This window comes from Rana temporaria, chromosome 1 (genome assembly GCF_905171775.1).
Source record: "Rana temporaria chromosome 1, aRanTem1.1, whole genome shotgun sequence".
NCBI lineage: Eukaryota > Metazoa > Chordata > Amphibia > Anura > Ranidae > Rana > Rana temporaria.
This window is the reverse complement of record NC_053489.1, coordinates 94,366,976-94,392,323: the sequence shown is the minus strand read 5'-3', so window position 1 is coordinate 94,392,323 and position 25,348 is coordinate 94,366,976. Positions and strand designations below refer to the sequence as shown.

Here is a 25,348-nt window from a genome sequence, read left to right as displayed (position 1 = left end):
TGTCTTCTAATAAAACTTCTTCTAAAAAATATTTCAAGGACTCAGTTTTACACCTCTCAATGTAAAGTAGGTCTATCCCTGAAAGAAGATAGCTTAATAAGCAGAGGTTCACTAATTAAATAAAATAACATGTTTCAATTAAGTCTGTCAGAGTACAGATGTTACAATATAGTGCCTACAGCCATTTTGATCTTTCTGCAGTATGTAGGCACAAAGCAGTGCCGACTCAACTTTCTGCAGCTTTAGATAACATCAACTACGGAATTATCCTCTGCTTTTGCTTGACAATTACAGAATGAATTTGTTTCAATCTGATCTGCACTGTTCAACACTTAGATCTTGGTTCTCATGAGACAAGTTGGCTTTCAGGCTTTGCATTATTGCACATTACTACAGTGCCTTATTTGCGGTGCAACGCCATTTCTTTTAAACAACACCCAAATGCACCTTGTAAACATACCCCAATGCACAGATGGGAGCCATCTGTTTATTGGGGTACAAATTACATGTCTGGTTTGTCATTTGTTGTTGGCATCCCATTCAAAATGTAATGTGTTGGTTTAACGCAACATATGTTGACAAAGGGGCCCTAATGTTTCAAAGCGGTCATTTTGTTTGTTTTTTCGTCATAGAGTAACCAACGCCCCTTAACCATAACAAGTCACATAATGTCATTTACAGTCAATCCTTGAAAAATCTTTGTATATATTGTGGATGAAGGGGCTAAACCCTGACTATAACCAACATCCCAAGGGAGGTTCAATAAGCAGTGTTCACAGTTTGACCATTTCAAAGGAATAGCTTCCCAACAGCGATATATATATATCCTTATAATTAGGAACAGACAGGATTTTCTATTATCGCTTACTTCATACAATGAAATGCATGAGACGCTCAGAAATGATGGTTTCATAAAAGACAAAAAATAAACATGTTGCATTCATCTCAAAAACATACTTGTATGCAGTTAAAGTCCATACATTAAACTTTTGATAAATATTCTTCAAATATATATATTTATATATATATATTAATTTAACGACTTTAATCCCCCTAGTGTTCAGCTGCCTCTGGAGTTGGCTTTACAGTGTATAAGAAAATGAGACCATTTTGAAAAGAAAATAGTGTCAAAATTGAACTAAAAGGTCAACTTTACACTAGTAAAGAAAAAAAAGAAAGAAGAAGAAGAAGAAAAAAAAAAACACGAGAGCAAATTTCAAAAAGAAACAGCTTCCAGTAGAAAAAAAAGGAAGAGCATTATACAACGGGTAGGATAGAGTGTAAGTATTTTCAGGTAAAGATGTAGTCTGTCTCAATCCTGGTTAGGTAAATTAGTAATGCACTTTTTTCTGACAGTGCAAAAATATCCTGAGAAAATGTTCAGATTACAACAAAAAATACAAAGGGTGAAACCCCATCACTAAGGTCATTTTTTTTGCACAAAACACTGCAGGCAGGTATTTCATAAAAAGAAAATAGATTAAAATGAACCCTAAAAAAATGAAATAAAAATTCTATATATGTCTGGAAAAAAAATCATTGGAGACTATTATTTTTTTTTGTCTGCTAGCAAACCAGGTGGATTGCATTAAACTACTGGTTATAATTGTAAACATTCAGGGTTAGTGTTTCGGACGATCTAGCACTGAATGCGTTAAAAGTTCATTATGGCCAATAAGGGAATAAGGAGGTAATTTGTAATTCAAGTTTTATTTTTTTTAATTTCCTTTCTGTTAGCTAATAAAGCAAGTCTCAATTTCACACTTCAGCCAACTAAGAAATTTGCAATTAAACTCTCGGAAAAGGAATTTTCCCAAACAGGTATTGTGCAGCTCTGATGCAGAGCCCACCACCGTGACGTGAATGGAGACGGTGTATCTTCAAGAAGGTTGGTGGTGGCAGCCCTTTTCGCCTTTTTAACTGCACTCTATCAATTTGGCCAGGTTGTCTCGCAATTCAGTGAGTTCAAAGATTTTTCCGTCTAGGATTTCTAAAAGAGTTTTCAAGTTATTGCGAAATGCCTCCTGTTCACCCTGACTTTTCTCCAGACGTTGCTCTAAGTCGGTTAGCTGGCCTTCCAGGTCTTTGTTATGTGTTTCCACCTCCTAAAGTTGGAGAAAAAAAAGTATTAGAATTATTATTCATTAGACTGAGGTGTTTGGATTTAATTTACAGATCCACATCTTTGGAATGATGAACTCTGAGCCTTGAGAGAGGAGCCTTGACTACTGGAACCCATGCAATAGGTAATCTGCCTTACTGTGCTGTTTATAAATGCCTGTGGGAAGGATTAGAGGCTGTGTGCTAAAGTGACCTTTTCGTTTAAAGTCTGCTATACTTTTCTAATTAAAAAGCAGTCTTTAAGATCCAGTTAAGTAACTTTGGGGCCACTCCCTACATAAAGCGTAGGAAGTACCCGGATATACTAAACGGACCGGAAGTGACGTAAGAGGCGTCTGTAACGCTGTGTTTGCATGCTACATGCTTGTTTTATCCTTTTAAATGTAAGCGTCCATTTGGCCCTTATAATAAATGTATTTGCTATACGTTTTTACACAATGGGAGTTTTTTTCTTTGTCCCCACTAAATCGGCATTCGTGATTATTATATGATCGGGAGTCCGAAAGCTGCGACCATCATTTAAAGTATCCATTTGAGTGGAACATCCTTGGATACCACAACGGTTTCTGTATATTTGGAGCCATATATATATATATATATATATATATCTGTCCCCTGCTTTGGGAGATCGTTAAGGCTGATTACACTGCCCACTGAGGTAAAAGTTCTGGGAGTGATTGGGATAGTCACGAAGATTGAACATAGAAGAATTGTTTTGTCACATTATTTACAAGAATCGCTTTTGCACATTATTTACAAGAACTGTTTACACACTGGATATTGTGGACTTTTTTTTACCATTTTTGTGACTTTGTATCACATATGGTTATATACATATATATTTATTTTGGAGCTTTGTTATTGAGAAAGTTGTGCTGATCACTTTTTATCATTACCAACTTTGGGGTTGCAGTTTTAGATGTTTGTGACCATAGCCAAGAACTGCACAAGCACCACGTTTCAGAAGATTGTTCAATCTCTGAGCCTGTATTTCTGTCCAGAAAGTGGATAAAAACCCTGGATAAAGCTTGAAAAAAGATGACTCCATCTTTCTGGAGAGAAAGGCAGATAAAGATATTTGAAAGATAGTAATACAATACTGTGTTTCACCTACACATTCCATAGAATGCATGTGCGGTAGTCGTTTTTTTTTTAACCCAGTAAAACAATGGCATAATCTGCGAGTATGCAACATACACTAGCACATCTTGGCCCGGCATTCCTTCCGGGTTCGTGTCCTCCAGCCATCTAATTGGCCGCACCATGGTGATGTCACAGACCGCGGCAGAGAGCTCTTAAGGGACGGCATAAGTATGCCGTCCCTTCAGAGTGCATGCACCGGTGCTCTTACCTGCTGCATGTTATGTGAATATCTTCTATGCGTGCAAGTTTAGGAAATGTTTGCTGTACCTACAGGTAAGCCTTATTTTAGGCTTACCTGTAGGTACAAGTGCCAAAAAAGGGATTACTTCCACTTTAACATAAATAATTATAATTAAAGCAGAGTTCCACCCAAAAATTGAACTTCCGCTTTTCCGAACCCTCCCCCCCTCCGGTGTCACATTTGGCACCTTTCAGGGGGGAGGGTGGTGCAGATACCTGTAAGACAGGTATTTGCACCCACTTCCGGGAACAACTCGTGCGGCAGACCCGCACCATCCCCCCCCCCCCCCCGCTGTCTCCTGAGAAATACACCGTGCCCAGGAGAGAGCGAGGAACCAGTGACTGTGCGATGTGCTACTCGCGCATGCGCAGTAGGGAACCTGTTAGTTTCCCTCACCGAGGATGGCGGCGGGTGCAGCCGAGGGACGAGTGATTGCTTGTCCTTGGCTGTCGGCATCACGGGCGCGCTGCAGAGTTTGTAGTGGCTGGTTTTTAAAAAAAAAAGAATTGTCGGAACTAAAGCTTTAGTTAAAAATCTTTTTTTTTTTTTCTACACATTTAGTTACATTACTTACCTGTAATGAAGTACCGTATTTATCGGCGTATAACACACACTTTTTTCCTCTGAAAACAGAGGGTAAACAGTGCCTGCGTGTTATACGCTGATATCATGTTTCACCAATAGGGGGCGGGGATGGGGCAGTCCACCCCAGGAGCCACCCATTGGGGGGGGGGGGGTGTCAGGCTGGCTGTCCCGCATCCCCTGCATAGTCTGAAGTTGAGAAAAAAAAAGTCACTTGCCAGCCCCTTCTACAGCGCTCCTTCTGTGTCAGTGTCATTGTAAAACAAAGCTTTTAAATGTCTTTACAGCTCAGTTTTTTTCTGGCTGCTCTCCTCCTCCTCTGAATGTAGCTTTGATTGGAGGAGAAGAGCAGTCACATGACCTACTGTGTCACATCAGAGGAAAGCAGTCATGTGACCAGGTCAGTGAAAAAAAAACGGAGCTATTGAGGTAGATGGAAGCTTCAGTTTGCAATTGGAGTGACACAGGAGGAGCAGTGTGGAAGGGGCTGACAGTGATTTTTTTTTTACTTAACTGTAGAGAATGCTGGCAGCACTGTCCCGGGAGACTGGGGGTCTCATGGGAGTGCAGTGTGGCTGTGTACTGGATGGGGGCTGTATAATGGATGGGGGATGTATAATGGATGGGGGTATGGGTATGTGTACTGGATGGGGGGGGATGTATAGTGGATGTGGGGGAATATATAGTGGATGGGGGCTGTGTACTGGATGAGGGGGTGTGTACTGGATGGGGGGATGTATAATGGACAGGGGCTGTATACTGGGGAGGGGGCTGTATAATGGATGGGGGGATGTATAATGGATGGGGGATGTATAATGGATAGGGGGGATGTGTACTGGATGGGGGGGATGTATAATGGATGAGGGGGCTGTGTACTGGGGAGGAGGCTGTGAATTTTTTTTCCCTTAAATTTCTCTCTTAAAATTAGGGTGTGTGTTATACGCCGATAAATACGGTATGTTCCATGGTGTACAAGCTGCTGAATTCTGTAGAAAATGTCAGTAAAGGGCTGTCTTGTGCTTTTCCTGCTGCTGAACTTCTGGCACTGTTAAAGTTAAGAACTTCGGGTCTCCACGCACAGCTGCGCTGAAGATAATCCAACGGGGACGCACCCCATCCTACCCTCTTCTCCATTGGCAAAAGGAGAATGGAGGTGATAATCCTGTGACTGATGAGACTCTCCCCCATTCACAAATCATGTTACAAGCAGTGTAATCAGTAAAATAACTATTCTCATAGAGCAGAGGTGAGCAAGGAGCATGTCCCAGTCAGATCACCTTTAATGGATCTCAGCGTGAAGACCCAAAACTGTTAACCCCCACAGTGCCGGAAGTTCAGCAGCAGGAAGAGAACAGGACAGCCCCGGAGTGAAGATTTCTAGAGAATCCATCATCCTGCACACACATTGTGAAACATACTTTGTTACAGGTAAGTAATATAATTAAAACTGTGGAGAAATAAATATTTTTTAGCTAAACTTCACTCTTTATTCCCACTTTGTATTTCTATTTCAAAAAGTTTATATTGAGTTTTTACATATTACAAAACAATCATTAACCACGAGACAGCAAAAGACCTGGTGTTAGCCAAGGGTACAATCACATACCAAAGGTTTCAGCACCTAAAGGCCCAGTGTGGCCAAATTGGTCAGACAGTTCATTTAAGTGGCACATTACTTATTCGGGTGACCCAGTTGCCAAGCCATTGTCACCTTGGTTAGTACCAAAAGGGACAAACTAATATAAATCTTAGGGCAAGGAAAGGAAAAAAGGTAGAGACAAGGTAAAGAAAGATGTACATGAGAGCTGAAAAGAGGTTCCAAAGCAAAGGGCGGGAAGGACCTCTGGACCACGAGATAATCCCTTCCTCTATTTATTTTATTTTCCTACCTATTCCTTGTCAGTTTGTTTGGCCTTTTTATCCTTGCCAGCGCTTTAAGTTTTTTCAGGTTGTATGTAAAAATTTAGGAAGTCAGGCTTGTCTGCTCACACTCAGGCAGGCTTCCAAGGGTTTGGTAATCGGTCAGTTTTATATACCCATGGGTGTCCTTTGTCTGGCTGATGTTTATTATAAGTGTTTAATATATTGCTTATGTAATGTTGTTGCTCTATGGGCAGTCAAAACCACATCCTAGGATGAAAACATTTTGCCTGGTAAATATTTTAATACCTTTCACTGCAGCATAAACTTCAAAGGGTGCAGTAAAACCACATATCTTTCTTATCAGTATCATTTGCCATGCATTTGTTGATTTTGCAGAATAATTTTGGAAATGGATGATCACAGTATTCCAATACTTTGGTGGTCAAAAGATGGACCCCATACAATTGTGTTAACCAGAGTGGCTGCTGTTCCTCTTTCCCAATCCCTTCACTGGCTTCCACTTTAAAAATACTAACCTGAAAACCATCTATAACACTGCCCCCAGCTACATCACCAACCTCATCTTGCGATATCCCAAATCATTCACTTCGCTCCTCCCAAAACATCTTGCTCTCTAGCTCACTTGTCAGCTCCTCCCATGCTCGCCTCCAGAACCTCTTCCATCCTCTGGAACTCCCTACTCCAGTATGTCCAGTTAGCTCCTACCCTTTTACTCATTTACTCAGGGAAGCCTACCCCACCTCAACCTAAAAACTGTACTTCGGATACCTCCATTAGATCAACCCATGCAGCTATTACCTTTTTTTCCCCCTGCCTATTATAAGAATATAAGCTTCATGAGCAGGGTCCTCATATTTCTTCTGTGTAACTATATTGTAATTGTACTGTCCCCCTTTATATTGTAAATAGCTTCGCAAATTGTTGGCGCTATATAAATCCTATATAATAATAATGCCAAAATGCCCTAGGGTGGTATGGATCTTGGATACATACATCCATATAGATGCGATAATAGAAATGAGCCAAAGTTTTCAGTTGGGTTGGCCTTCTGCAGATGTGGTTAAAGTGATGACAATCGTTTTGGATGGGTTGGCCTTATACTAAAGATTCCCTGATAACCACATAATCAAATGTAAAAAAAAAAACCAAGGTAACATGGGAATGGGAGTAAAAAAAAAGTAAAAGTAAACACATTTTTTGTCACTAATGCCACATATGTGGATAACAAGGCAACCCAAATTGGCTTTATCTAAATGTAGGCATTTAAAGCTATAGTTGTTCAAAGACTTTGGCCAGACATACACGGTTTGAATGATTCGATCTGTTAGTGGGCAGGCTAAATGTACCAAGTTGATCAATCAATCAACTTGGGTACAACAAGCCTGGCAGATTCTCTTGCAATTATCACTGTCTTCTCCCAGTGGGGACAGCTTCCCCTGCTTCCCCCCCCCCCCCCAGGAGAAGACAATGGTCCTGCAGAAAAGATTCCCACATTAACACTGTCTGTGTTGATGGGGGAATTGAGCGAAAATCTTTCCTGCTACCCACGTGTATGGCCAGCCTTAGATAATGACCATCCTGAGGTAGCTTATAGCCAAGCGTTCCTCTTAAACACTAAATTTTATTTTTAGATATATGGAAATTTATTGGGTCCTCTTCGAGTACTTTAATAGTTATTAATACTTAATCCAAACAAGTGGACGTTAATATGTAAAACTGCAGTTAGTGCATAGATGTAGAAGCCACTGGATCACAGTGGTTTAAAGTGTTTGTAAACCTAAAATAAAATTATAATAAAGTGCACTGGCCCTTTAATTTGTTTAAATATGACCTGTTATGTCATTAATACATTTCTCCCTGTCAGTGTTCTGCTAGCATGGTCAGTTTGGGTCTTGTGTCATCCCGTTTAAAATATAGGCATGCTGTTGAAGAGCAAAGCGTGCCTGTATCTTCTGTATTCAGTAAAAATGTGTGCCCCCCTCCAGCTGATCCTCCTTTCCACCCACTGCACTCGGCTATAGTGATGTAATGCTGCCTGGACTGATGGCGTTCCATTGCAACATCACTTCTGGTTATGACTAGGGTTGCCACCTGTCCAGGATTTACCCGCACAGTCTGGGTTTTAGATCCTGTGTCTGGTTTTCAGTCCATCTGAAACACGGACACATCAGTAGCAGCCCTGCAGCACCAGTCCTCCCTTCCCCCTCTCCCCTCCCTTCTGCTTCCAGTGCTTTTAATTATATTGGTGGGGGAGGGTGCTTTCACTGGGGTACAGACTGGCCTTGGGGGGATTATACTGGGGGACAGATGGACCTGGGGGATGTCCTGGGAGACAGATGGACCAAGGATGGATTATACTGGGGTACAGACTGACCTGGGGGGGACTTTACTAGGGGACAGATATAGTTTGATTTAAGCTGCTCCCAATATTAGCACAATTTGGCTACACCTACTGTTCGTCATTGGACGCTACATGCGCTGCAATACTACTCTTCTTGGGGCACCTAAAGGTGTCCCAGGTCTTTTGCAATCCTATAGTGTAAACTTAACAAAAAAAAATTGCTGCAAAAGTGTAAAAGTGTTTGGGTTTGGCTTAATGAAAAGGTGGCAACCCTAGTTATGAAGTAGGTGCCCTCCAACACTGCATATGCCCACCTGCAGGTCTGTGCATCTCTGTGGAGGCTACAGAGATGCACTAACCTGCACTAAAAAAGCCAGAGAAGGAAGGGAAGATTTGTTTCTTAGAGCAACTCATACTGTATTCCGGCTTACAAACTCTGGTTTATGATCAGGGTTTTGTGTTGTTTTTATAGTATGTTGGTATTGTGTTGGTTATTATTTATGGTGGTGTTAGAGAAAGTGATATATTATTCGTAATTGGTAGTTTGATTGTTATTTTATTCTGTGTTATTTATTCTATGTCGTATTTTAATTGTATGGATGTTTTATTTGTAGTGTAGTTTTAATTTTGTTTATTTGGTGCTAATGGCTGAAGTTGGTAATTTTGTTGTATTTTTGTATCTTGTTCAGTTATGATCTTGTGTTGTCTTTATGTGTGTCTGTGTCGTAATAATTACCCAATTTTTCTTTGGGATTAATAATGTATTCTGTATCTTCCTATTGAAAAATGTCTTTATATGGAGTATGGTTTACAACTATAAGAATAGGGTGTTTTTATGTTTGTATTTTATTTATTGGCTGGCTGCTTGACTACTCTGTATATTTTAAAGCTTTATTCCAGATTAATTATTTAACACCTCTAAAATGTTCCTTCATATTCATTACAAAGAGTGCTGTGTCCACGATACAGGCTTCTGGATGAACACTGCAATTAGAATCTTATCAGTCTATATTAATATTCCTTTGATGATGGTGAGAAAGTGAATATGTAAGCAGATTTTACATTTCAAGCTGAGCAAAATGTTTTTAAAGTCGCTATTTGAATGTGGAAGAGGGTATTTTCTAAAAATCCTCTTTATCTGCAGAGATGGCTGTACTTGGATCCATTTTAGGACAGATAAGGTTGCTATAAAGTGGCAAACTAACCTCTCTTCCGTTAATGAAATTCCAGGATGTAAAATGAGGTCATATGTTGTTTGCATCAGTCAGTGCAGAGCTGGGAACTATCACTATGTGCACAAAGGACAATTATTTGATTTGCACAAAGCCACTAACAAAAATTTATAGTAACAATATTGTTATACATGGTGGCAATAATATCACTATGGAACCACTGTTAGCGCTCCTGATGCATAGTGGGATCCAGCTGTACTTTGCCGATTAGATCAGGGAGCTGCTCCCCCCCAATATGATCTGTGGACTTCACAGGTCTGTCACTCCAGCTTCACCACTCAAAAGCACTTGAGGTAGGACACCCTTACCCTGGGTTGGCTTAGCCTGACCATATGCTCTACAGCTGGTGAAGGTCTCTAGGTACCAGTTAGAGGTTACGGCATATTAAAGAATTAAACTTTTCGATTACTATTAGTGCATAAACTATTATATCAGTGAGTTTGTCTATACATATTATGCCTCATGATGAAGGTAGTATTCAACTGCTGGTACACTACATCTCACATTGACCAGTTAGTGGTGTTTTGCTGTAGTGTCAAAATGATCTTGCCAAAATAACATAACATTACTTAGTTACCTTTTTATTTATTTTTTATTTATAAATTATTTATAAGAATCGGCTTTGCAATTCCATAAAAATTTGACAATTTGGTTACAATTGTTCTAACATAGTATCAGACAGAGAGCGGAGAGTTACAATGCATTACAATCAGAATCACATAGTTGAGCCAAAGTATATCAAGCATTTAAATCGCATATCATGGTAAACAAACTTTGCTCAAAATTAGCAATTGTCACCTCTCAGATTTTAAAAGAAGAAAAGCTGACAGATTTCCCTTAAAGTGGTTGTAAATGCAAAGAAGTATTACTGCTAGCCCCTCTTCTATCAATCTATCTTAAACTGTGTACATTTTTGTATAAAACAATGCCTGTAAATAATAGATGGGGGGGAAGAGCGGCCGGAGGTAATGCGACCGGCCATAAAAAATATGAGATAAGGTATTTACAGGCATTGTTTTATATAAACATTTACAGTGTAGGATGGATTGATAGAACAGAGGGGCTGGCAGTAATATTTCTTTACATTTACTGGCAGATACTAGAAGGAGCAGGAGGGGGGGCTCACACTCACAGGAGCCAACAGGCAGGGAGGAAGGGGGAGCAGTCGGATGACGGAGGCACGTAAACTGACCACGGTAATCATGGATCAGCAGCCATGATTACCATGGTCAGCACACTTATTTACAGCTTAGAGAGGGACAGACTAGACAGCACAATATCTTTAGTCTCATTCCTTTTGTCTCTGCCTTTCCAGCCAAGCTCATTACCCTGATGCATGGCCTTTTTCACATTGTTTTACAGAAGCCCTTCGGGCTCATACTCGTCACTGTATTATTGGAAAAGGTACTCACCACTTCATCACTTTCAACATCTTGAGATCGGATCTCTTTTGCCGCCAATCTGTTGCTACGTCAGCTCCCGTTGGGGTTACTCTCCTCTCCCCTCTGATGCCTCTGATCAACATTATTATTTCCTACCCTGTTTTACTTATTATCCCAGGTAAGAGTGTTTGGACCACCGAGTTGTGCTCCCCTCTTCCCTCTCTAGTTATTTACCTCTAACTAGTATCCTACTACCATGTATCTCTTATTATAGGTATCCTTAGCCCTTACTTGCTCCTGATGAGTGGAAAGTGTCCACGAAATGCGTCGAGCCTACCCCATAGATGCTATGTTACCGTAATCATGGATACCACCATGGGCATTTGAATGTTCGAATCATGTACCCCTATGTATTATTTTTTATGAATTTATAGCACTTTGTATACACTGTTGATCACAGTATTCACTATATGCTACATTGTTTACCATGTTACTATTTTAACCTTCCATGATCAATCAGTCATGTTACTACTATATACTATACACACATTAGTGATTCACCATGCATACCTATCCGTTGGTTACATTGCTTATCATGTGTCGCACTGTCCATCATGCTACTTTTACTATCTGTCATGACTGACCCTTCATGTTTTTATTTTTTAATTCTATTATTAATACCAATACTGTTTGCTGCTGTATGTGTTACATTGTTTACTATGTCAACATTGGAACTTTGCAGGACCGATCGGTCATTTTTCCATTATGCACTTTAACATATTTATTAATCAACCATGTATATTTACCATGCATTTATGTTGGTTGCATTGTTTATCACGTGTTACTTTGTTTATCATGTTACTATTGGAATTTCTCTATGACTGATCGATCATGTTCCCATTATGCATTTTAACACAGTATATATTACCATGTACCTACTTTGCAACGTATCCATATGTGCCAACAATAAACCGCTTATTTTAATTTACCTACTGATTCGTTCTGCCTTCAATGTTTTGTTTCATTTAAAGTCCCAACCTTCTCCCTTAGTCCCCATTAGTCCCCCTTTGTTCATATTACTAGGGATGGAGGCTTGTGTGCCGGATGGCCACAGTCTCATCTAAAGTCCCACCTTTTGATTTTTGGATTTAGTAATCCAAAATCTTTCAGTTTAGACAGCACAATCACTTTGCTGTTTAATCTGCTATAAGGGAACAGGATCTCTTTTTTTTTTTTTTTTTTAACAAACTTTAACGATTGTTTTAACTGTTTGTTCAACCATGGTCCAGAAATCTCTCCAAAAAATGTGAGTAAGATCCCCTCAGATTCCAAATGGCACCAGCAGATACAAGGTACATGGGGAAACATGCAGTGCAAAACCACAGGCGTCCTGTACCATCTCGTGAGGAGCTTGTACCCCCTGTACCTACATGCCAGGGATACCTTATGAGCAAAAAGTAAAATCATGTCCCTCTGTGATTGAGAAAAGGTTGTGTTCAGATACCTTTCACACTGTTGTAGGATAGAGAGGTCTTCTGGAGCTCCCGTAGAGATTAATGAGGCATATAGTTGGAACAAAGAGTGTCTTAGTTACCTTTTTACCCCTAATTTTGCCAAAACAATCAAAATATGGAAGTCTTAAACTGACAGGTTGTTCCTGAAAAGAGACTTGGTCTGGTCATAGATAAGCGGATCAGATTTAGTTTCTCTTTATGGGTTGTATATACAAGGTATTATGTCTGGTCTTTCCTTGCCATCCTAATTAAACGTATCTAATAATATACATACCTATGATGCTGTGATACTACTATCATACTCCTGGTGGTCTAACTGTAATGTGGGTGTGCATATGCAATGCACATTCATAACCGTCATAAAGAATACTAGCCATCTGGTCTCTAGCTTTGCCCTTGAGATATCTGTTTTCTCTATAGGCTATGAATTGCGTATAAGCCACTGTGAGAGGTGCAGGGCTTAGAGCTCATCTGAGGTCTCATTATTAACAGACAGGTAGAATTAGAAGAGTCAGCGAAGGAGAGTTATAATTGTTTTTAATGTAACGTTATTCTTTATGTGACAAGGTATGGTTGCAGATCGAAGAGATGTCTTCTAGCATGAGGAAGCATCTGTGTGAGATAGGGAATTGGAATGTGCAGCCAAATGGTCTGTAGATTTGGCAAAGGGAGTGCAAAATTTATGTTTTCTGACCTGTAGACCAACTGTCTTGTACATGCCCCAGTAAACTGGTGAGTCTTACACTAACAAGTTGGGACATCATAGCCACACAGGACACTCCAAGGCAAGGGGCAAGACATTTAAACTATGTGCTGGTACATCTAGAATTGATAACCAGAACAGTAGTATAAACTGTCCACAAATACACACAAATTTGTAAGAACAGCAACAATGTGGGACCCAACCAGCTTGTACTAGCAAGCAGGATGGCAGTCTCGAACTTTTTATTGTCCACAGAGATGCGAGTCAGTGGCGGCCGCTCCTGAGCCTGAGGCTTTAATTGACAAAAAAGGGTGGGCTCGGGGCACAGAGCACTGCGCCCCAAGTCCACCCGCTTGTATGACAATAGCGAATTAATATTCGCTATTGTCTTCCTGTTTCTCCCAGCCAGTCAGGAAGCAGGAGAAGGGTGATTTGCAGAGAGGAGAAGCAATTGTATTGGCCGGTACCAGGAACAGGGAGGATGTAGAGGGAGATCCGGAAGATGACTGCCGTCATTGGCTCTGCATCCACCACCAAGAGCCCACCAGCGTGAGTACCACCCTTCGGACTGGGGGGGGGTCGGGTCGGTTTGGGTGGTCTGTTTGCTGACTGTGATACTCACAGTCGGCTACATCATTTCTGAGATATCTTGCTCTGTCTTTGGCAAGCATGCCAACCAGGGTCATGGCCCATGTTGCCTTTGCAGAATTCCAGCCCAAGGAATGTGTGCACTGAGTGTAGCCTTGTTGTCTGCATACTTTACAGCAGAATGGCCTTAGAGGGTGCAGTGGGGTGAGCGGGTGCAAGCAGGTTAGACCAGCATGAAGGAGAAAGTGTCCTAGCCTAAATTCTGTGACCGAATTGTATCTGATTGTGTGCTACTAACAAGTAGTCAGAAACCATCTGCTACTAACCAAGTGCCCTCAAGAGAACTACATTCAATGCCCTTAGTCTTCCAAAAAATAAACTGTCACTATACCTGGCCCATGCAACCGGGGACATCGATCAAAGCGCAGTGGGCTTTGTGTAACCCTTAACTCCCCATTGCAATTTTGATATGTAGAATGTCAAGTACCTGTAATTTTTGGCTCAAAGAATCTCTCTGGTCTTGCAACTCTTTTGCGTGCTCAACCTCTTCCTTCAATCTTTCTATTTCCTAAAAAGGACAGAAGACAAAAATGCAAAAATATTTCACAATCAATAAAAAAGGCAATAATGATGAGCTTTGGCAAGCCACTGCACTTTGGACATCATCCAGATATGTTTCTCAAAAGGGACAAAGAAAATAATTTTAAGTGAGGCATCCCAATATCTCACATAAGAAAACTTTTCAATTCGTGATCTTGATGTGTTGGGGCTTTCATTATTCTAAATATACAATTCATTCTAGTCACCTTTTTTGGCAGTGTAATAGACACTACAACCCACACAGCATTTTATCTAGACAATTAGTATAGGTATAAAACAGTTGTTTGTACTATTTATGTACTATTTATGTACCAGGAGGATCTGTCTCTCTAAAAAGTGACATTGGGAGAGGCAAAATTAGGAACATAAAGTTATCAATATTTCCATAAAGGTATTTGCAGTTACAGTGGCAGCAGAAACAGTGTTGCAATTACACCGAATGTAAATTTTGTACAACTGCGTCTCCTATCAGATATCTAAAACATTGTCTGCACTGGAAAGCGCTAAACCTGTACATGACGCAGTCAGCGGCAGGTTAAATCTAATCTGTCAAATAATGACCCCATGTATGGGAACCATTGAACAGAAGCAGAACATTTCTTATAATTTACAGATACGCACGGCTGTTACCAGGGCCATCTTTTCCATTGGGCACGCTGGGCAGTTGCCCGGGGGCCCCGCTTGCCTGGGGGGCCCCACCGGCTGCCCAGCAACCCCAGTAAAAAATTATGGAGAGTAACGGGTTAGAACTGCCCATGCCCAGTTCGCGGAAATCACAGAGAAGATCCGGTCCTCCACGAGTGCGGGGGGTTGCTGATGTAAGGGGGGAGTGAATGCAAAAATGTAAGGGGGCACTGATATAAAGGTTCCCCCTCCTATATTAGTGACCCCCCTTACCTTAGTGTATTTAATCTAAGGAAGGTGGTCTCTGGTCACCAGAGTACCCCCCACATCAGAGTCTGCAGGATTCCCCCTTACAATGCAAGGGGGAACTCAGTCTGCGGACCCTGATGTAAGTGGGAAAGAGAAAGCAGTGGACTCTGATATAAGGTTGTCTCTGGTCACCATAGCCCCCCTCCACATCGGAGTTCCCCCCTTAGATCATGATCTGTAGCGTTCCCCTTTACATAAGAGTTCCCTTTCACTGTAAGGGGGAATCCTGCAGACTCTGATGTAAGAGGAAACTCTGTGCTGGCTGGGTTATAGTAACCTGACCTTCATGTCAATGAAGACATTTTTTTTTTTTACTTTTGTTTAACTTAAACACATTTCTAATAGCACTAGCTATATGTTTTGCATTGTTGGGCACTGAAAACTGTAATTTTAGGTACTTTTTTTGCAGTGGCAGTAAAAAATGTGGTTCTGCCAGTAAATGTTATGATTTTTGTCAGTAATTCTCGTGCGTAATTGTGTAGACAGGGCCCCAGTGCACTGTATTGCCCGGGGGCCTATAATGCTCTTAAGATGACACTGGCTGTAATCATCTCCGGCTCTCCCTGTTTATCTTCAAATGAACTCTCAACTGCAGGGGGGATTCCAGCCAATAAACATTTTCCCAGTAATGTGCTATAATACTAAGCTTAACGATAACTAAAAGCATAATTCCCATCACCAATTGGCAAAGCAGCTCTTTATGAATATTCTTCACTTAAAGTAAACTCCACACAATTGTTTAAAAAAAGAATCCAAATAATATAGTAAACCGAAAACATATAACAGAATGCTACCTAAATTTAAATTAGAGTGGGAAAGGATTATAATCTCAGCAATTTTTTTCTTTTTTGCTAATATGTTCCATGCAAAGTTTTCCATTGTAGGAAAATCCCTGTTGGCTGCCTGAGCCTCTTTCTTTTGCAGCCTTCTTGGTATTTTAAAGTAACGCTACTGGTAATGCATATATTGTTCGGTATTACTGCTGGTGTACCCAAAACATTTTCTGATTTTTCTACTTGAAAAAAATATTTTTCTTGTTCAAGTATTTTATTATTAAAATAAAGATGAGTACAAAACAAATATACAGGTATTATTGCATCTGAAAAGTATTCAACAAGATAGGTACATCAAAAATGAAGCATGGAAACAACCATGCAGAGTCAAGTAACAAGTAACATTTTGTATGGGCGGACCATCCTCAACAAAGGCATTCAGAAGTAGAATAACAATTCAAGTGCATAGCACTTGTTGACTGGGAGAGGGATAAACAAGGGAGGGGTTATATAATAGCATGAACATAAATGGGCACCCCAACTGGCACCATACTAGGGTAAATGGTAGTAGTATACTAGAAGGAAGGCCTACCTAGAGGTCAGAGCTAAGCGGTAAGGGCTGCAGGGGGACAAAACAAGGAATGGACATAGACAGAAGGGATGTGGAAGGGAAATAGGAAAAGAGGGAAGAGGGACATTTGAGAAATTAAGAGGGAGAGAAAGGGAGTAGGACAAGAGGAGGGGGAGAAAAAAGGGGGAGAAGGAACGGGGGTTCCCCTAGGCCTAGGGGAAGCATGGACATCAATGACTAATTCAGGGGTAGGACAGAGAGCTTACACCTAGAAAATTAGGGGAGCAGTAGGGTATCGTTAAATCCAGGGGTGTAGGTAATTGGCAACCCAGGGTCTCCAGAGCATCTCAAATGTATGCACTTTGTCCAATAGACAGCTTCAAGTTTGGTGAGAAAATAATATGTAATGTATATTCAGCACATGAGTATCCAAAGTCTGGAGCAGCTTACTATATATAGGGGGACTTGACTGCAGACCCTAACATAACCAAGGTCACTGGCACCATACTCTACAATGGTTGAGCACTACTGACCATGTACAGATAACTAGAAACACAATATATAAGTGCTCAGATAAAGTGAGTTTATCAGAGAACTAAAGCAGGGTATACGCAGACAGTTTTTTTGGGTTCAACCAAAAGGTTGAACCAAAAAAAAAAACCCACATATTCTTGCATCCTCAAGCATCATCAAGTAATGCTGTACTATTTCATTCTGAACTTCCCCACCCATCAGAATACAAAGATCAGCGCTTCAGCCGTTGGCTGCATGTGTTCCTCGAATTGTGGTTTTCCAGTTTTTAGACTGTCTTATGTTGAACAGACATGTGTACATACAGAGCATTATTTGTCTGGTTCCTGCTGATCCAGACAATTTTCAGTCAATGTATACCCAGCTTAAGCTAATTTGGAAATCACAGACAATATTGATAATTATAATAAGATTGGAAATTATTGAAAATGATATTAAAACGCCATTGACTGGATGGGTAATGTAGACTGATGCCGCGTACACACGATCGTAAAATTCCGACAAGAAAAGTCTGATGTGAGCTTTTGGTCGAAAATTCAGACCGTGTGTATGCTCCATCTGACTTTTGCTGTCGGAATTTCCACTAACAAAAGATTAAGAGCAGGTTCTCTATTTTTCTGACGGAAAAAGTTCCTATCGGAAAATCCGCTCATCTGTATGCAATTTCAACGCGCAAAAAAACACACATGCTCAGAATCAAGCAGAAGAGCTGAACTGCCTATTGAAATTCATTGATCTCAGCTCGTCGTAAGTCTTGTACGTCACTGCGTTCTTGACGGTCGGAATTTCTGACCAGATTTGTGTGAATGTGTGTATGCAACACAAGTTTGAGCTAACATTCCGTCAGAAAAAATCCACGGTTTTCTTGTTGGAACATCCGATTGTGTGTGTACGTGGCATTAGTCAAGTTGTTTCTTTTACTGTCTAAACTGCTGGAACTTAAAGATGTGATCAAATATGTGTCCTAAATGCCCCCATCTGCTCTACCAGTCAGCTGGCATTTGTCAGATTTAGGACATGATCATATATGTATTTCTCCCTGGCCTTTGACAACGCAAATTGTTTTTGGATGTTTTCAAAGGCTTGGTAACAGCATTGCATGGACCGCATCCATGCACACTGTCTACATTTGGACCCATCCACCCACACGGATGTCAAATTGGGAGCAGCCGGCTGTGTCTGTGTAGCCTCTGTATGCCATCTAGCACCAATGGGAATGCCTGCACAGGAATGCACGGAACACTTGTGCATCCCCGTGTGGGTAAACATGGCCCTCGCATAGGTGTACATTGTAGCACACCCCATGTGAACAAGGCCTAATGCAGCACTATTCACTGCCATGGATATTTCACCAACATGTTAGTGAAAGACTTCTGTAAACAAACCTGATGGATGCCAAAAGTGTTCATCTGACCTTGTATACTAGTTTATCCAAATATAGACTATAACAATTTACTTTTACCTCCTGTGTACAGAACAAGAAATGTTAAAAAAAAAAAAAAAAAGAAAAAGTTATCAACATAAAGTATAGAATACCTCTTCTTTCTTTTTCAACGTGGTTTCTAATTCTTGTATTGTCTGATTAAGTTCTGTTTTATGCGTCTGCACTGCGTTCGCTTGACTGCTGAGACATTCTAATTCGCTCACCTGTGTAAAGATAAGATCAAAAGGGATAATTATCCAAGAGAGGACGCAGATAGACCATTCTACAATCTAAATATTCCACTGTACTTTCATAGTATGGTTTACTTGGAGCTGTTCTCAATGTGCTACCAAACATAAACCACAAGCATAACAATTCAACATTCATAATAACGCAATACTCATAATAATATACTCATAACTACCTAAATCCATAGCACTATCTACCTGAATATAGGGTGCCATAATTTGCCAAACTGTCGCTGCAGTGTCAAAATGCTAACCCACACTTTCTTACTGGCCTTAGTAGCGAGTAGAGGATCTATCTGTGGCCAGTTTTTTTGTTTTTTTTAAGTTTTAGTGTCTACAAACTATGGTATACATATATACTGGAATTTTTTTATATGCTACTAATAGCAGTTATCAGCAACTTCTAATGGGACTGTTATAGTGCGGCAGTCAACCTGACACTAACTGATGCTGGGGGGGGGGGGGGGCTGACTAGCCCAACAGCGACATCACCAGTAATACTAATACAGTGATCAGTGATAATACTATACACTGTCACTGTACTAATGACACTGGCTGGGTAGGGGTTAACATCAAGGATGATCAAGGGGTTAAATATGTGCCTAACAATGTGTGCTGCTTTTACTAACAGATCTCTTTGTTTCTTATCCCTGCCTTGCATAATTAAGAAACCTGGAAATCTTTCCCTCTGTACAGAGCCCTGTTTCGATTGTTAATACAGGGCTCTGGGCTGTGATTGGACACAGCCAAGCAGCAGGTCCCAGCCAGGATTTATTGTTCGGGACTTGCTAACTGACTCTTGCTGTGTCAGCGTGGTGTGCGCCATAAACCCATAATCAGGCAACATTGTACCCATATGTCGCTTTGCCTGCATGGGGCGTCCCTCCTAATATTAGGGTAGTTTTGCCACAATCTACACCCCTGTTGCAGGGAAGTTTTGAAATCTGCAAAATTATGCAGCGTACACACGGTTAGAATTTCCGATGGAAAAAGTCAGACGGAATTTTTTCATCGGATGTGTGCCCCATCTGACTTTTTCTGTTGGAAATTCCGACTGACTTAGAAAGAGAACATGTTCTCTTTTTTTCCCCGACGGAAAAAAATTCTATCGGACATTCTGTTCGTCTGTATGGAATTCCGACGGAGAAAAAAACAGGCATGCTCGGAAACAATTCAATGCATGATCGGAAGCATTGAACTTCATTATTCTAGGCTTGTCGTAGTGTTGTACATCACCGCGTTTTCAACGGTTGAAATTTGGTGTGTCTGTGTGTATGCAAGACAGCTTGAGCGGAATTCCGTCGGAAAAACCCGTCTGAGTTTATTCCGACGAGAAATCCGATCATGTGTACGGGGCATTAGAGTATTCTAAATTCAGAACTTCTGGGTTTATTGAGAAGGCTTCCGGGAGATATGTCCATGCACTATCTAGTGCTGCTGTTTTAGTCCAATTTAGTGTTCAGCCGGGGCCAGGCTAGAAACATTCATATCAAATATTTACATATTCTTAACAGCCAGTAAAGGTTTAAGCTGAATAACTACCTGTTAGGAATATGTCAATACTTGAATGTACAAAGCCTGGCCACAGGTTGGCTTTAAAGTGAACTTTTCCTTCTTCCACCAGCAATATATACATACACTGAAGTTCCTGAATCAGGATTTTGGGCAGGTTATATGCTATGTTCTAGATAAATATGTCTTGACACTCTACGTAACATATGCTATTATCTTGGGATTGATGAGATCAGTGCCGGTGACTTGTCGTTAAGGTTCCCCTAACGAGAAAGTTCCTTCAAGGACTTTGCAGGCGCAATCCTTGCCGATGGAAATCTACGAACCTCGCCCGGCATCCAGGCTCATTCTTTAACATCCCCGTGGATTGGAGGATGTTATAAAAAGAGCCAGGAGGCCGAGCGAGCGGAGCGAGCCGTCCGAGCAAAGCAAGGACGTGAGGCCGACTGGCCACTTTCCTCAAAATCCACGTCGCCCTGGATGCCGGCCGAGGTTCGGAGATTTCCGTCGGCAAGTTTGCGCCTGCGCAGTCCTTAAAGGAACTTTCTCGTTAGCCGGAACCATATCGGCAGATCACCGGGACAAGGTCATTCAGCACCAAGATGCCAAACTACATGCCCCCCTCAATATAAGTGAGCTTAGGGGATCCTACCCCCAGCAGTCATCCACTTGTCAATAGAGGGAATTTTATCAAGAGCGGAGTCATCAAAAGAACTAAGGCTGTGCATGGTGGGAGACCCCTGTGGCAGAAGGCAGATAGAGAGCACAGCCTCCTGGCTCCCTACTGCTCTTCCCACTGCTCCCAACGCTTGGCTGACAGAAGTAGTGATGCTGCCTCCATCCCTGCAGTATACAACTAGCGCCCAAGGCAGCCGCTCCTCCTGCCCACCCCTTGTCCCGGCCCTCGATTTGATGGCTACAGGGTATTGATTAACTTTTCATCCTGTGTACATTTTGTATTGCATGATTTACATTAACAATAATAAAGCTGTGTTGATTTTAATCATTTGGTTGTTTGTAATATGTGGTGCCGCTAAAGTCTCCTTTCCCCATCGATTTCCTTCAATTCATAGTAATATTGGGATGCTGACACCATGAATAGCCTCAAGCCACACTGTCGCACTTTGGAATGCAACCTTTTTTCCAGCCTAGCCAGCTATGTAAATAATAAAAATCAACTTTGTAGCCATAGAATCCTGTACTAGAAGTAATTGTCTTCACAGTTTTAGTACATGGGAGACAAACAGTGCATGCCAATTCCTATGGACACAGCAGACAATAACTTAGTTGCTGCATGTCCTCAGCTGCCAGTCAGGGACATGATTCAGTGTTAGTGGAGGACATCAGTAACTCAGTACCCACCCGCTTGTGGAGACGCTCTGCTTCTTCCTGATATGCAGCAAGCTGTTGTTTCCATTGTTTGACATTGGCAGTAGACTCCAGCAAGGCTGCTGTGAGCTTGGCATTGTTTCCTTTAAGTGTGGCCAGTTCTGCTTCCCAGTGCTTGTTGATCGCAGAACTGCTAGAAAAGAAAAAAGACACAACATTCAATACAGCCAGCAATAGTAGCATGTACATTTTACATACAGAAAGGGTTAATATGTTGTGAACTTCTAGAAACAATTTTATAATCCTATGTGTTCTGAAGCATAGAGGCCGAGAAAGGGTAAAAACCGCCGCAATGCGCTGCTGAAGCATTGCGGGCGGTATAGCCGCGCTGTCCCATTGATTTCAATGGGCAGCAGCGGTGGGGGAGCATTATACACAAAACTCCAAAGATGCGGCTAGCAGGACTGTTTTTTACCGTCCTGCTAGCGCACCGCTCCAGTGTGAAAGCCCTCTGGCTTTCACACTGGAGACAATGGAGCACCCTTTTAAAGGCGGATTGCACCCGCTATTTTTAACGCTATAGCGCCTGCAATACACCCTCAGTGTGAAAGGGGTCTAATTCATCATGTTTCGTATCAAATCAAATGGCATCAGCTACGGTAAAGGAAATTGTTAAATTGTCTGTAAACCTCTGAAATTAAAAACGAACAAAGCATATTCTTCTATAGAATGTACCTGCCTAGAGCCAAAGCACCGAGTGTGATCTCCGTCTACCCTGTCATTCCTCTGCTATCTGCATCAGTCACTTCTGGCAGTCTATGATGACACCAGACAATCCTGGGAGATGACCCCACACCCTTCTCCAGCACACAGCATATGCCTGATAGCCTCATTTTTGCATGTTTCCCTATGAGACTCTGTAGAGGGGGATGGGGGTGTCCATTAACTCTACTCGGGTCTCAGATTACACTCATTCAGCTTCCTACTCCATGCTGTAGTGTACATTTTGTTACATCAGGTCCCCATTCTCTGCTTTCTGAAGCTCAGAAATGCTGTGTAAAATGCGTGCTTTAGGATGCTGTAGAGAAGAAATTGTTGCTGATAAGCAGGTACAACTTATGTAGGAGGATTTGTTTGATCTCTGTGTATCACCTGAGGCTAGTAACTTCACTGGGTTTATGTAAGGCAGGGGTCTTAAACTGATTTTACGCCACCCACCAATAGAAAAGAGGGATTTCTACACTGACACCAATGTAATAAGAGCATTTACACCAACCACCAGTGTAAGGGGGAATATACAATGACCTCCATGTAAGGGGAATTTCTACACTGGCCACCAATGTGAGGGGGATTTACACTTACCACCAATTTAAAGGGGGCTTTTACATGGACCACCAATGTAAGGGAGGATTTGGATTTTTTTTTTAACAATTACGAATATAAAGAGAAGTTTCTACACTGGCCAACAATTTAATGGGGATTTACACTGACCACCAATGTAATAGGAGCATTCACAGTAACCACCAATGTAAAGAGTGATTTACTCTGACCACCAATGTAAGGGGGGCCTTCACAATGGCCACTAGTGTGAATGAAAGGATTGTGCACCAAGCCCCAATGTAATGAAAAGATTTACACTGACCACCAAAATTACAAAGACATTTAGCCTGCGTTCACATTTGTGTGTGTTGGGAACACATGCAAAATTGCTTTCCTGACACTACAGAAACATGCTGCTCTTTAGCAGATACACAGCAGTGCCATTAATTGTTAATGACACCCTCATGCATCTGCTGAGATGTGCGTATTCAAATGCTCCAAAATTCAGGTTTCTGTGGCACCATGTTATTTTGAAGAAGGGTTCCACCTCCAATTTAATTACCTTTGCAGAATAGGCCAAAGTTAGGCTTAATGACTATAGTTGTAGGCAGGACTTTCAAGCATGCTTCTTTACCTCCCTAGTATTGCGGAGAAGTGATGGTAGATACAACCTCAGGGGGACATGATATACATATGAATGCCGCCTCTATTTACATATCAATACCATTGTCCACAACTATTTACATATCAATGCAGGTTATTTAAATGTAAACACAAAGGGCCGGATTCAGATCGGTTAGCGGATCTTTAGATCAGAGTATCCTCCGGCGCAAGGTTTTGAGGCAAAACTTGCGGCGGCGTATCGTAAATCCCCCGGCGGAATTCAAATTCCGCGGCTAGGGGGCGTCTACAATTTAAATCAGGCGCGTCCCCGCGCCGATCGAACAGCGCATGCGCCGTCCGCAAATTTTCCCAGTGTGCATTGCTCCAAATGACGTCGCTAGGACGTCATTGGTTTCAGCGTGAGCCTAACTTGCGTCCAGCTCTTTTCTGAATCGACTTACGCAAACAACGTAAAAATTCAAAACTCGGCGCTGGAACGAGGGCCATACTTAACATAGGATACCCCTTACATAGCAGGGGTAACTATACGCCGGAAAAAGCCAAACGCAAGCGACGTAAAAAAAAGCGACGGGCGGGCGTTAGTTTCTGAATCGGCGGAAATCCTCATTTGCATATTCGTCGCGTGTAAAAAACGAAACGCCACCTAGCGGCCGGCCTGGAATTGCAGCCTAAAATCCGATGGTGAAAGTCACTTACACCTGTCGGATCTTAGGGAGATCTATGCGGAACCTGATTCTATGAATCAGCCGCATAGATCTGACCGACGGAACTCAGAGATACGCCGTCGTATCTCTATCTGAATCCGGGCCAGTGTCTGCAGGTGAGTCATCTGTATATGGCAATAGGGCAGAGCTGGGCAGCAGCAACAGAACTTTACACTCAGATATCAGGACACAGCGCAGGACTAAAACTTCAAGGGACAAGGGAATTTAAACTGGGATAGTTGGCAAGTATGAAGCGGCTGCTTTGGGCCCCACAACAATGATGGAGCCCAGGGCAGCTTCCCCCTTTGTCCTGCCTTAAAAACGGTCCTGCTGTGGAATTAGGGCAAAATCCAATGTTCTTGTGCTACATTTTCAGCAGATGGAATGTGTCAATGGGGAAAATACCACATTATGGCCACTAGATGAAGCTAAGTAGCATACTTATTTTCTATGATAGTCCATCTACTGGCCATGATGCAAAATTTCCCCATCTCCCAAATTCGATCTGCAAAGAATATAGCCTGAGACCATTTAATTTCCACTGAATGAATTTACATGCAGCTTCCATGGATGAACAGCTATGCAATTTTTTAGAAATACACCCCAACTTGAGAATCGAATATACAGTAAATGTGGCAGGTATAGGCTACAGTACTTGCATCATCTGAAAGTGAGATTTTACCTTTGTAAATAGTAATATGGTATGGCTAACCCAGGAGATCCTAAAACACGGTTTCAAACATTCTATATAAACACAGTGGTTACAAAAGCGAAGGAAAGATCACAGAGGTTTAAATGATTCTCTAATTTAAGATAAATTTTGACTATGATGTAAATGAAGTGATTAAAGCTTCTATACCAACACAAGCACTCATTGAAATTAGGGTTCCCAAAAATAAAACGCAAACGCTTCCCAGGCAGCCCTGTTTCACATACGCATAGCTCTCCTGATTAATTTAATGGTGTACATCTATGCTATTTCACGCTGTTAGACCATAAACCCAGCTGAACGATCTTCACTCCATGTTGGAAATTATCATTAGAATTAA

General features: G+C 41.5%; 1 protein-coding gene across 3 annotated transcripts in view; it reads right to left on the bottom strand.

Annotated features, from left to right (window-relative positions):
* Nucleotides 1–1,690: 1,690 nt before the first annotated feature.
* The window catches only part of HOMER1 (homer scaffold protein 1), a 152,429-nt gene continuing 128,771 nt past the window's right edge, over nucleotides 1,691–25,348 (bottom strand). For 2 of the 3 annotated variants that reach the window (XM_040340619.1, XM_040340626.1), the window contains 4 exons: nucleotides 21,685–21,844; nucleotides 18,676–18,786; nucleotides 14,219–14,299; nucleotides 1,691–2,105 (listed from right to left, as the gene is read on the bottom strand). In XM_040340619.1, coding sequence (XP_040196553.1) covers nucleotides 1,917–2,105; nucleotides 14,219–14,299; nucleotides 18,676–18,786; nucleotides 21,685–21,844 — 541 coding nt within the window. In that variant the 3' untranslated portion in view covers nucleotides 1,691–1,916. The remainder of the gene's footprint in view (nucleotides 2,106–14,218; nucleotides 14,300–18,675; nucleotides 18,787–21,684; nucleotides 21,845–25,348) is intronic. The other variant, XM_040340634.1, reaches the window with a different exon arrangement.